The 13,390-nt window shown below is 36.8% G+C and overlaps 1 protein-coding gene and 1 long non-coding RNA gene across 2 annotated transcripts; one reads left to right on the forward strand and one right to left on the reverse strand.

The window, feature by feature from the left end:
* Window positions 1-1,647: 1,647 nt before the first annotated feature.
* LOC132638330 (uncharacterized) lies at window positions 1,648-4,513 on the reverse strand. Its single transcript, XR_009581677.1, has 3 exons — window positions 4,038-4,513; window positions 3,092-3,157; window positions 1,648-2,174 (listed from the first exon to the last, which is right to left on the reverse strand). It is a non-coding gene; the product is annotated as an uncharacterized LOC132638330 (long non-coding RNA).
* Window positions 4,514-7,727: 3,214 nt separating this feature from the next.
* Window positions 7,728-9,450, forward strand: LOC132635744 (vegetative cell wall protein gp1). The gene has a single exon (XM_060352246.1). It carries the CDS (start codon window positions 7,824-7,826, stop codon window positions 9,120-9,122), a length of 1,299 nt encoding a protein of 432 aa, XP_060208229.1. The 5' UTR covers window positions 7,728-7,823; the 3' UTR covers window positions 9,123-9,450.
* The last annotated feature ends 3,940 nt before the right edge of the window (window positions 9,451-13,390 follow it).

The raw sequence follows: 13,390 nt of genomic DNA on the forward strand, positions 1-13,390 counted from the left end.
CTAACTTTTTTTCATTTGCCAAATAGAAGACTTCTTCTGGGATTAATGATTGTGTTCTGCAATGTGTTTAATTATGTATTCTTCGTAGCTATTCTCCTTTGTAAGATAGTATAGTATGTTATTAAAGATAGTACAGTATGCTATTATAGCTTAATCATTTCTTCTCTTTTCTTTTCTTGATGTGTTGCCATTTGTGAATGAAAATACTGAAATTAAAGCATTTTTCTTTCACTCTTTCCTCTTGAGCCATCTTTATTGCATTTTTGTGTCCTTATTATGTCAACTAATTAGTAAGAAAAATTGATTTCACTGTGTCATTCATAACCGCGCGAAGCGCGGGTGAATTTACTAGTTAAAAAAAATAAAAAGATACAAAATAAAAGCCTAATGGTGACCAAGCAGCAGCTAAGGTTAAAATGTTTTTTTTTTTTTTTGTTGTCGCTGGACCAACAACACACTTTATTAATGGTTTATTTCTTATATTTATTGCAATTTTCAATACAAATACATACAGGATCCACGCAAAAATTACTGGCTTCCCGAGAACTGCCATCCAACACGCTAAATCCACCCCTGCAACTGCAAGATGTCAAATTATGGGATTGGTAACCCATTAACCCGCCCACGATGGGTTAGTCTGAACCGGTTTAATTTGATAGGGTCTAGTAGTTAATTGTTACATATTTGTATAATATAAATTTATGAATATTCTACTATTTAAATGATAGAGGCTGATTTATGAAAGTGCAGTACGTTTTTCAGGTGCGGGAATGTAGAGGCTGTTGGTAGAGGCAGAATGCTTATTTTGATCATTGGATTTGATCAAAAAACATCAACCACGATAACAAAATGTAATATTCCAATTCTGCGGGAAATCAAAGCTAAAGCTGGTCCTTCTCCTTTTTCTTTTGTCTTGGACAAGTGACCATCCATTCTAAATGAAAAGTTAACAGAGGGACCTTTGGGTTGTGTATTTAAACCTTGAGAGATGTATTTTGTTAAAATGAATATTGTCGGGATGATTCTATATTACATGTCGATTCAAGTGAAATTTAATTAATTTTTGTGGTACCTCCTTCTTCTTCTTTATTTTTCCGTTGGAATGATTTAAGTTGATGAATCAGTCGAGGATCAAATTTGTTTCCAAAAAAGTATAAAAGGAAGAGAAAATTGTCAGACTTCATTAGTTAATGAAAAGATGTCAACTCACTTGTGAATGAATCATGACGTCCAATTTGATTATTTGTTTCACTTTTGGAACATTAAAAGAATCCTGTCTTTGTCAGTTTTAGACTCTTTAAGGTGTCAACTTTTATTATTCTCTTTAAATAAAATATGCCTTACATAGTACTTGAAAGACTAACGGCCGCAAATCCAATATTATTTGCGTGAAAGTTTGTAAAGTCGGCATCAAAACAGATGGTAAGAAATACTTGGCCTTGAGTTTTTTGTAATTTTAAATTAGAAATGGAATAAATATAAAACCTGGAAAAGTTGAATTTCAAATAGGCCATATCGATCTCTCTGCTATTTTGCATAGCATATAGTATCTTACATGACAACCATTATATTCACCGTGCACTTTTATCAAAGTCTTGTATCGTATATGTCACGACTCAACCCCGTAGGCCGTGACTAGTGTCTGAGTTGGGCACCCTAACACACTTATCCAGATCAAATCACATACAGATAGCGTACACGGGCACAAATATCACACGCTGCCACAAATCATATCAAACTGACTTAGGCATATTTCAAACGCAATCATATATATATATACATATATCAAAAAGCCGGCAAGGCTGTCAAATGTATCAAAAGCCGACAAGGCTATCAAATGGCACAACGGCCCAAAACACATACAGAATGCACGCTGACAAGGCTGTCATAAACACATATACAAAATGCACGCCGACGAGGCTGCCATAACGAATAGGATCATACGAACACAACTGTACAGAAGTAGGCACAACCCACATACACGTCTACAGACCTCTAAACAGACCAAACGAATCATATGATGGGACAGGGTCCCGCCGTACCCCTGAACAAATATATACATATGCATCGAACAAGTATATATACCAAAATGTAGGCTCCGAAATAAGAGGAGCACTCCAAACAGCAGAAGAGGGTGTCCTAAACTGGTGGATCACCAAACTGTGCGTCTGTACCTGCGGGCATGAAACGCAGCCCCCCGAAGAAAGGGGGTCAGTACGAAATATGTACTGAGTATGCAAAGCAGAAGATACATAAAACAAATCTGAGGCATAAACGAAATAGAAGTCCAGAAAATAAGTACAAGCCCAACATATCAAAATGTTTACTTTCAAAATATAAGTCATGCATAAGGTACAGAAGAATATGGTCGCCCGCCTGTCGATGGCGCCATAACACAACATAACACCAGAAAGGTTTCAAATCTCCGAATCCCCGTCACATATCATAACACAGCATAACGCCATACACACCATAACACCAAATATAAGTGGAACCCGACCCTCTTTGGCGAGTAGCTCGGTGAACCATAAACACAGCATAACTCCGGAGTATATCAAAATGCGCACGATAATAGAACCGGCCCGGGACTCGGCGAACGGAATAACAGAATGCACGAATAGAGTCGTGAGTAGTCATATGCATAAATCCAAACGTAAGTAAAATGATCATATTTGAAATCAGAATAATAGTCATAACAAATTCTTTCAAAGATTCTCCGAATTACATAAAGGAAAGCCGCGGGACCCACGGACGGGTATTTACCCAAGTCGGGCCCGCTTATGGAAAACATACTCATTATACATAATGCAAACTCTTATAAGAATATTGGAGCAATCCGAGCATTTATACGAAAGATATGACATTCAAATTTTACGAATTCTTTAAAGTGAAACCCTTTTGGTGCAAAGTTCGGAGAACGATTATTTCGAATACATAAAGATTCCTGTTTCATCAAATCATGCATAAGAATGCCAAAGAACATATACGGATCATAACATGCTCGGATATCGGATTTGGAATTTCCTTAAGGCTCTAATTTAGCCTATGAAAACTAAGACATGCCAAAAAGAAAGGAAGTTGCCTTACATACCTCGTACGCACTCCAAGATAGTCAATCTAAAGTAAATCTCAATCTACGCCTCGGGCTCCCCAAGGTCTACAAATATGCCAACGGATATCCAATATTAAACGTAGGCACTTAAGCCATTCATTCCAAACTAACATTAAATTCTACAGAAAATTCGGCAGCATTTCCCCTGTAAATAGGCCATCCCGAGAATTTAACTCGCTCAAAATCAACAACAACAACCACAATAACCAACCTAGTAACATCGATAATCAATTCGAAAGGCAAAATAACATTAATAGCTCTCTTTTACACCATTCGACAACTTTTCAAATATTCAATTCAACGGCTTACCTTCAAGCCAACATCAACGCCTATACATTCAAATACTAACCCAAACCCATACTAACAACATTCAAGAACATTCTAAACAATTCACATAATATTTTCAACAATCCACAATTTTTTTATCTATGGTCGAAATCAGCCCCAACCGTGAGCAGCCCATATACACTTCTTACACCTTATTTCATGCAATATTTTCAGCAAATTTCAGGGAAATACAACAGCAGCCACACGACACCACATCATCTATTCATGTGCAAGTAAACCACATTATTATCTCTATAATCCTTACAACAACCCACAACAATTTTAACTCCAACTCTAACCATTAAATTCATTCATTCTCATCACATAATCTATGATTACAACAACCAAAATATTAATTCAAATCATTCCATCAAATTTTAATTAAAAACAGCCCCTACGGCATTCAACAACATTCCAACATTCGTGCAATTCATGTTACCAAGTTACAACTATGCTTCAACATCAAGATACATAATTTCATGGCTTCAACCATGCTTCAACATTAACACACATAATTTCACACATACAATTTACATTTGCATATTCCCCACACGTCCAACTTCATAATCAAACACATAGAAAAATGTTCAACTCTTACCTTAACAAGTTGGCTTTTCCACTTAGCTAGAATTTGTGAAATGAACTAATACTTGTTCTTGTTGCTCCAAATGAATTTTCCACGTTATTATCACCTTCCTAAGGGCTGAAATACCTAGAAAATCTGATTTTTGGATCAACAAATTTGAGCTCCAATTTTGCTAGCCATGGCCGAATGCCATGGCTTATGCTCTCTCTCTCTCTCTCTCTCTAGCTTGTATATCAACGTTTCCTTCACGTATACACCATATTAAACCTTTAATCCAAATTAATAACATGAGTAGGATGTTGAAATTACCTTTAGCAATCAGAATCTTCAAGAATCTTGTTCCTCTTTCCAGCTGCTTGCTTAACAACACAAAGAAAACTTAGGCTACAACTTCTCTTTAACTAATATCATGTCAAGGGTCTAGGATTTAGCTTATATGATGGCTCAATTAGAAAGGGGGTTTGAGAGAGAAAATAAGGGTTCTTGGATCTGTTTTTGGTCGTGTGAAGTGATTTAGGGCAAAGTGGTGACTTATATATTGAGTTTAATGGGCCTCATGGGCCGAAATGTGAGTGTTTGGGTCGGGTCCAAACTTGCTGCCCTGCCAGCCCAAATTGCATCGTCCATATTTCCTTATACAAATATCATTTTGACGAGCGGTTTGTTGCGTTGGAAACTAGACTCGATGAACTTCATTTTAGGCTTTTGAAACACCTTAAAACTCCTCATATACTAGGAGATATGCCCCCAACAATATGGGCTAAAAATCTGGTCCGAGATTTTACTGAAGTTGTTCCGATTCATTTTGTTTAGATTCGTTTAACTTCTAATCCTCTTCCAACTCTCATGTAACCTCTTATACATACATATACATACCCATATACATACATAACAATCCATACATGTATCGAAGGGTCCGGAGAATCCCCACAACCTTAAACATAACTAGAGAACTCACAAAGCTTTGACGAAACTCCAATCGCAAAAGTATATTCATATCTTTTGTCCATCCTCTATATCATTACTAATAATCTCAAATACTTTAAAAGGTCACTCGCATTACCTCATATACATACTCATAGCGCGATTTCAAATCCTTTAGGTAACCGTGTCACCTTGGGATACTTAAGGAAACCATATATATATAACGATATTCTTACTAACTCGATTAACTTTCCTTGAACCTTCTTAACTCATTCTTTCTTGTTTTAATACAAGTAGCACGGATTATTATGGAGTGTAACAGTATACTTTCCTTTTCTTTAATGGGATAAAGCATAAAAACATACCTAACCTATAGTGAATTTGTCAATCACACACTTGAATTATGTGGGATTCTATCACCCCCTGAACTTATTGTTTTCTATTATTTACCCCCTTAATTAATACCTAGTACCGAAAACAAGTTAAGATATACCATGTGCATACACACGCCTATATTAGACAAAAAGAGGGGTTTTCATGTCATATTTCATTTTATTCTTTCTGACCTAAACCGATCGGACCTCATCGTCACGCAAGTCTCAACCCCTTTATGGGTGGTTGAACTTTCAATTTATTATCTGTAGTATATACTTTAATGGAACATGAATTTTCAGGTCCTTTTTATAGCTAAAAATGTTCTTTCCATCTAATATACACGAGCGGCGTGGAATTTTCTCATTTGTTTCAATATGTTCTATACAAAATGCTTAGACTTTGACTTTATTTCTTATGCAGAATCCTTAATTAGCTCTTAAAGAGACGCTAAATATTACTCGGCTTGACTTTGTACTTTGTTGTATTTAAGACTTGAGAGATGATGAGGTTGTGTCCATCGGTTTGCGTCCGAAAGAATAAAATGAAATAAGACATTAAAACTTTTTTTTTCTACTATAGGTGCACTCATATATATATATATATATATATATATATATATATATATATATATGTATGTATATAAAAGAAGAGAAGTCACGGAGAGGCAGCAGATGCAGGCTGCACTCCGTTGACATCGCTGCTTGCTTCAGGGTTCTTTTTTATTTTTCCACTGTCTTTGTATTTTATAGCTGTTGCGCTTCATGGCCTTCAGTTTGTACATTTCCTGAAATGGACCAAAAGACCCACGCACTACATATTGATGGCTTTTAATTCTTCATGTGCTATGTAATGTCATCTTTTCTTATGTTTGTAGTTGCCCCTGATTTGGGCTTAATTACCTTTTATACCTTTTGGGTTTCACCTGGGACAAACAATGTTTCATGTTTACAACAATTTTTCATAGATTTATTCATGTGGTCTCAGCCGACTCTCTAAATCTAAATTTTCTCTATCATAACATAATTACTGCAGTTTTGTTCCTTTTTAGTAGATGGTTTTGTTATGCAGCTCTTTCTAACCCACACTGAACAAAGTTAATTTTTTTCCTTTTTCATGTTACTTTGTTGTACTCCTATTAGTTTCAAAATTTTAATTAAGTATATTTATTTAAAAGCTTAACTTAGATTTACTATCATCATAAAATGAATATTAATCTATTTTTCATATTCTTGAATACTAAAAAAAATAAATCATATCTACAATGACGCAAAAATGAATAAAATCATTAATTAACTTGCTTGGGCCGGGGCATAGCGCGGGCATGATTTCACCTAGTCTAGTATAGGCGCATGTATGGACGATATGTTTAACTTGTTTTCTTTACCATGTAACTAGTGAAGGGGGTAAACAATACGAAAAAAAATTAGTTCTGGGAGGCGATAAGAGTATAGTTTAGGTGTGTAATTGACAATTTCACTATAATTTAGATGTGTTTTTATGCCTTGTCTCTTTTTTCAAAGTACATGTCACTCTTTTCTTTTTATTTTACCCTCACTAACATGATTTTATAGGTCATAGAAATAGCACAAACATATTTAAGATCACAAATTTTAGCGGTATTTTTAGAATGTGCCTAAAAAATTCCGACTGTTTTGAACCCCGTATTCAATCTAACCTCGTTATATACCATGAAAGGAAAACAATATTATTTAAGAAACCTTTCCTCTATATATGGACGGTAATGAAAGGAACGAATCACAAACAGGATTTGGCTTTTTTGAAACAAAGAGCAAGTTGAAAGAATCTGTTTAGGTGCTTTAAAATATTCATGTATCCCTCAAAATTATTCCAAAGAATGCAAGTGTGCGACCATAACTCATGGTCGTGATCATTTTTAGTTTTTAACCCACAGTAGTCGTTGCGATTATCGTCATTAATTTGTATTTGGAGGGCATAGATGCCTTCCGATGTCCAATAATATACAAGGAATTTTTCAATGAGCTAACAGAGATTGCTTTTATTATTGGAAAACAGCTCTAAACACACTAACAATCCCTTCCAATTGCTTTATCTATGGACGATGGAGTTTCTATCATGAAAAGAAAGAAGAGTTGAAATGCAGTTATTTTCACTCACTTCACTTTTACAATAACGTGGTCCCCTTGCTAATAGCTAATATTATGCCAAATTGAACTGTCCTTTTTGTTTTGATATTTGTTTATATATGAATTGCTTGGTGATGGTTTGAATCTGATGCTTGCTTATTACTTTTGTGAAATGAAATTTACGTTTGCTGTGAATCTGATGCCTTTCTTTCCCTTTCATCTTTCATGTGTTTCCGCTCTTGAAATGTCTATTTGACGCCTTTCGCTTTCTTGGACTATAAATATGAGTAATATATTTGAGTTATTTCATTGTGGAAAACTTTTGGGGAGTATAGTTTTTCACAAGTACTTAATAATAATCTTTTAAGACTTTTACTATACTATCCATCTATCAATGGCAAGCCAACAGCAACCTCGTCCATTGTTCCGTTTCGCTTCGATGGTTCGTCCGGCTGCACAAACTCCAGCTCCTGCTACACCAGCACCGGCGTCACAACCGTTGTTTCGACCTACCACGCCATTTAGGCCTCCATCACCGGCAGCTACTACTACTACTCAGCCACCTCAACCTCAAGAACCTGCACAACAACCACCAGCTACTACTGCTCCTCCCGTTGCAGCAGTCGCTGCACCACCGAAACCAGAAGTGCCAGCCCCACGCAGCCCCATTTCAGCACCGCAGCCTCAATCTGTGGCTGCAGCTTCCCCACGTTCCACTCTGGCAACTCCAGCTCCAAGATCATCACCTGTTGCTCCTCCTCAATCTGTTGTTTCGCCACCAAAGGTTCCCTCACCACGTTCTCCAGTGGCAACACAACCACAACGTGCTGCAACTGACGTCCCTAAATCTCCTGTCACTAAAGTCACCACATCCGTGCCACAATCCCCATTCAGGACACAGAGCGCTCCGACTAGTACTCCGTATTCTTCGTTACCACCATCACCAAAAACAAAAATGGCAGATTCTGTCCAAACTCTCATCAATCAATCATCACCATCGAAAGCTCCCACACCATCACAAAAAGTCATCCAGCCAAATGTAGTGAAATCCCAGACCTACTCTCCTCAAACTAAGCCTACACTCTCTCACCCTCCATCCCCACTAAAGCTTCCCCCATCTCAACTTGAACTCGAGTCCAAGATTCCTCCACAGGTTGATCAGAAATCTGTTGTGGTCCACGAAACCACGAGGGCTAACACCAACAGTCATCATGTCATGCAGACTACTAGAAATGGAAAAACAGTAGAAAATGGGAAACGAGAATCACTTAAGAAAGATAAAGGGGTTCAGCAGAAGAAGGCGTCTAATTCCGATACCACGGATGACTTTGGAATGAGTGTGCTAACACTAGCTGGTGAAAACAAGGGAGCTATTATGGAGTTAAGCCCTTCAAGGAAGACATACAGCCCTCAGAGCCTTCAAAAGAAAGGAAGCCCAAAGGCGTGGAGTAGTGAGGATGATGAAGAAAAATCAGGGAGTGAAAGTGGAAGGAAGGGAGATAGAATGCAAAATAAGTCCCTTCCTATGAATGCATTCATGAACAGCAATGTCCAAGGAATCAACAACTCCATTCTCCACAATGCTTCTTGCACTCACCATGATCCTGGTGTCCACCTTGTGTTTGGAAGAAAGGCACATGGTAGCAATGGGTCCCACATTAAGGGCAGCCCAAGGAGCCAAAATAATGTTTAAAGACGGTCAAACACTCAAGAGTCGTTTTTTCATGGAGGGTCCCTTGCTTCTTTTAATTAGTATTTTGAGAGAATAAATTGAGTGGTACGAAAAGGACATGGATTCTGATTCTGATTCTTCATGCATGGCTGCAACCCACTTCTCATGCACGAGGACCATCCTTGCCTTTGGTAGGACAGAGAGATTCTATGCACAATGTTACCACAGTAAAGCTTTCTTATGTATTGAGCACTATTAATCTTCTAAGTATGTGATATGTGATTTGTAAGTCTAATACAGAATTCCTAATGTCTTATCATCTTAGATATATTTCACAATTATTTTTTCATACCATGTCTGAGTTTGGTTCTAATACATTTGGCTTCGGGTGTTCATGACCCGGTTTGACTCGGTTTTTAGTTAAAACCAAACCAAACCAAATCAATTAAATCGGGTTTTTTTGATATTCAAACCAAACCAAACCATTATAGTATAAATTTAATCGGTTTCGGTTTTGTCGGTTTTATTGGGTTGGTTCAGATTTTGCGGTTTTTAAGGAAATATTTTATAATGAAAAGAAATTGATACAAGTGAGGCGCAAAAAATGAAATTGAAATACAACAACTATGGTGAAAACAGTATCACATTCACATCAATGCTAAAACATTCATTCCCTATCATTTTTCTTTAAGGACTTTTCTTTTGTTTAAAGACTTCAAGTTACGCACAATGGTTTTGTCGAAAATGCAAGCAAATACTATACAAATTTGTCTCATCATCTCTTTGTCAAAAAGGAAAAAAAAAGTAGCTCTTAGCTTCATTCCTGTTACACCCGTACTTTCAGAGCATGAGCATGCCACGTACATCACCGTAGTAAAGGAGTATCGGAGACGTCCCATGATGTTTTGGAAGGTACAAGCCATGGGAAGTATGTAACAATGAAGTAAAGGATGAATTACGATCTCGTAAGTCGTAATCGGGAAAGACTATTTTGAAACACAAGAACATGACCATTATCAAGTATAATAAATTATAAATATCATGTAGGGGGAGTTTTGGAAGATTCCAGGACCAAGCAAATCAATAAAAATGAGTTTGTCGAAAATTTGGAACAAGTTGGCCGAATTAAGGACATAATTTTGGGTCAACTTTGGAGGGGTATATCTCCAGGTATATGGGGAGTTTTAAGGTGTTTCAAAATCCTAAAATGAAGTTCATCGAGTCTAGTTTTCAACACAATAAACCGCTCATCTATACGACATCGGAATAGAGAATTATGGACATTAAAAGTTAAGCTGACAGAGCAGAAACAGCACTGCTACAATGCTGCTACAGGACTGCCGACTTTGGCACCCAATATAAGGGGCAAAACCCCATTTTTTTGGTCATAAAATCTCCCAAATATTCCAGAAAAATCAGCAATCAAAATATAGCATATTTACCTCATAAAAGTGAGGATTTTGAGTAACTTCGAGTGACGCAATATTAATCGAGGTCCAGGTAACGTGTAGTCGCGATTATAATTTTGTCTTGCTTTGGAATTGGCTGGATTCAAAGTGAATATTGAAGATATTGCTGCTCTAGCAAGAATAAGGTATGAATCTCTTCTTATTAATATTAATTTCAGTTTATTTACGGAGATAGAGTTATGAAATGATCGTATAATGAACTGTTGATGGAGAAATTGAATAAACATCATGTGGGATGTTTATGGAGCATCTTGGTGTTGATATTATTTTTGTTGATGTTGGTATTGTTGTTATTGTTGTTGGTTATTGGATTGTGATTTTGGACTAGGCATATCAATGGGGGAGATGCTGCCCGAATTTCGGCAGATTATAAATGGATTTATTTGAAGGACTAAGACAAGCGTATAACGATAAGTCTAACGATTGTGTGAACCCTCTTAAATGTAGACTTGCGAGCTCGGACGAATAAGTGTAGATAATTGGAGGCTGAACAGGTATGTTAAGGCTAGTCCTTTTCTTCTAAAGGCATGATTCCTTTCTTATGAATCCAATAGGTCTTTTCCTAATGTCCCAGAATCCCTTTCTGTGAATCCGTAAATATTTTCCAAGAATATTCTTATTCTCAAAAGCTAGAGATTCATGATTCATAGAGTTCTTATGATGCTAAAGATAAACATGTTTTATGATGACGATGATCCTATTTCTAGAAACTCCTATGTATAATTCCCTACATATGTTTCATAACCTCCTTACTTCCAAAAGTTAGAGTTCATGATTCAAAGGCATGACTTCTTTCTTGATAATCCATAAATGTTTTCCAAAATGTCCCTATTTTCCGAGTCAAAGATTTATGATTCTATAAGCTTTTATGACAACAATAACGGACATGTTTTTACGATGTTAATGATGATGCTAAAGATGAGAATGTTTCTATGATGATTACGACGATGATGATGATTTCATATTTAAAAGTCCCAAGCTTATGATTTCAATGTAAATATGAGAATGTTGAGTTATTTTCGTGATTTTCTTGATTTTTATTCATTGTTGTTGATCTCGCCTTATAATAATAGTTCCTTCAAGGTGAGATATAGCGATGATGATTGCTCCATAACATAAATAGGAAGTTACCGACCTTACGTCACTCCGATAGAGTCGTAGCTTTTATTTGGCTCTCATGCATGCTTTATATATATGTATGTATTTTCTCACACCGCGCCGCACTATAGTCGGCCGGGCATGACACGTAGATGTGCACACCACTGCAGTGGGCATGTTATGATATCGCCCCGGACGCGGGCTAATGATGATAACACCGAGCCTCAATGGATGGGCATGATACTATATATATGACACCGAGCCTTAATGGCCGGGCATGATACTATATATATGACACCGAGCCTTAATGGCCGGGCATGGTACTATGTATATGTATAAAAATATTTTTTTTAAAGGCTAAGCATGCATGGCATCCGCCTTATGAGGCATCCAGATGTACAGGTTATCTCTTTTATTCCATGTTACCTTTCATGTATATATTATGTTGTTATTCATGCCTTACATACTCAGTACATTATTCGTACTGACGTCCCTTCTTGTGGACGCTGCACTCATGCCCGCAGGTAGGTAGGAAGACGGATCAGACCCGTAGGTGTTCTATCAGCGAATTCTCAGGAGCACTCCACTTACTTCGGAGCTGCAGTCTATTTGGTATTGTCCTTATGATCATTTGTATTCTATATAAAGGCTCGTAGACGTGTGTGTATAGTTAGATGTTTTATAGCTCCACCGGTTCATATTGTTGTATAATATATTGGTGGCCTTGTCGGCCTTATTTTGAGCTCTTGATACTTAACTATTAGCCTTGCCAGCTTTATGAAATACATTATGTTGTGGCGACCTTGTCGGTCTGCATATGTACATATGTGCTGAATGAGCGGATATTCCTATGTTGGGCCTTTTCTGCGCGAAGATATTCTTTGAGTTATGGTTTATAATGTTCAAAGTTACGGATGAGTCAGGTGGTTCCCGGCCTACTGGTCGGAGCCCGTCATACTCCTGGTAGGGGTGTGACAATTCCTCAAAGAAAGTGGGGGAAACAGAATAAGAACACCACCCAAGAAAATGGGCTAGACTTTTCTTTATAATTATTTGAATTAATATTGGACTTGAAATGAACAAAAATTATAAAGAAGATAGATAAAAAAAATAAAAAAAATATGCAAGATATATATATATGATTCGTTTTTTTTTTTCGTGTAACACCAAACTGAACCAAATGTTAATCAGTTTTTCAAAATTTAAAACCAAATCAAACCAAACCGAACCGGTTTTTGGTTTATTAAATCGGTTTGACTTGATTTACCGGTTCAGATCGATTTTTCAGTCTCATTTGAACACCCCTACATTTGGCCACCAAAACTTTAAAGTGGTTCTTAATGCAACTATGTAAATAAGTGTAACAGGATTAGGTAACCGTTTTTGTTTTGCATGTGAAGAAGGATTTCAGGCAGAATTTGTTCAGATGCTCCTATTCTGCTCATGCATTTATTCTCAAATCCAATCATATTTGGTTGTCTCAAAGAGAATTGCTTGTATCAAGAAGCAGCTGTTTCGGCTCGGAATTTGGAAGCCAATTGACACGGCCAGATACATATAAATAAAAAGGTTTTTCACTACAACACCCTCTCAAAGGTAATGGCGGATCTAGAATATTCACTTAGAGGATTCAAAAAATAAAAATATAGTGTTTGGGATTTAAACTTGGAACCTCAAGGTAAATTTTGAATTCCTAAACTACTAAGTCAAACCTCTAATCTT

The sequence above is a fragment of the Lycium barbarum genome, chromosome 4 (assembly GCF_019175385.1).
Source record: "Lycium barbarum isolate Lr01 chromosome 4, ASM1917538v2, whole genome shotgun sequence".
NCBI classification, from domain to species: domain Eukaryota; kingdom Viridiplantae; phylum Streptophyta; class Magnoliopsida; order Solanales; family Solanaceae; genus Lycium; species Lycium barbarum.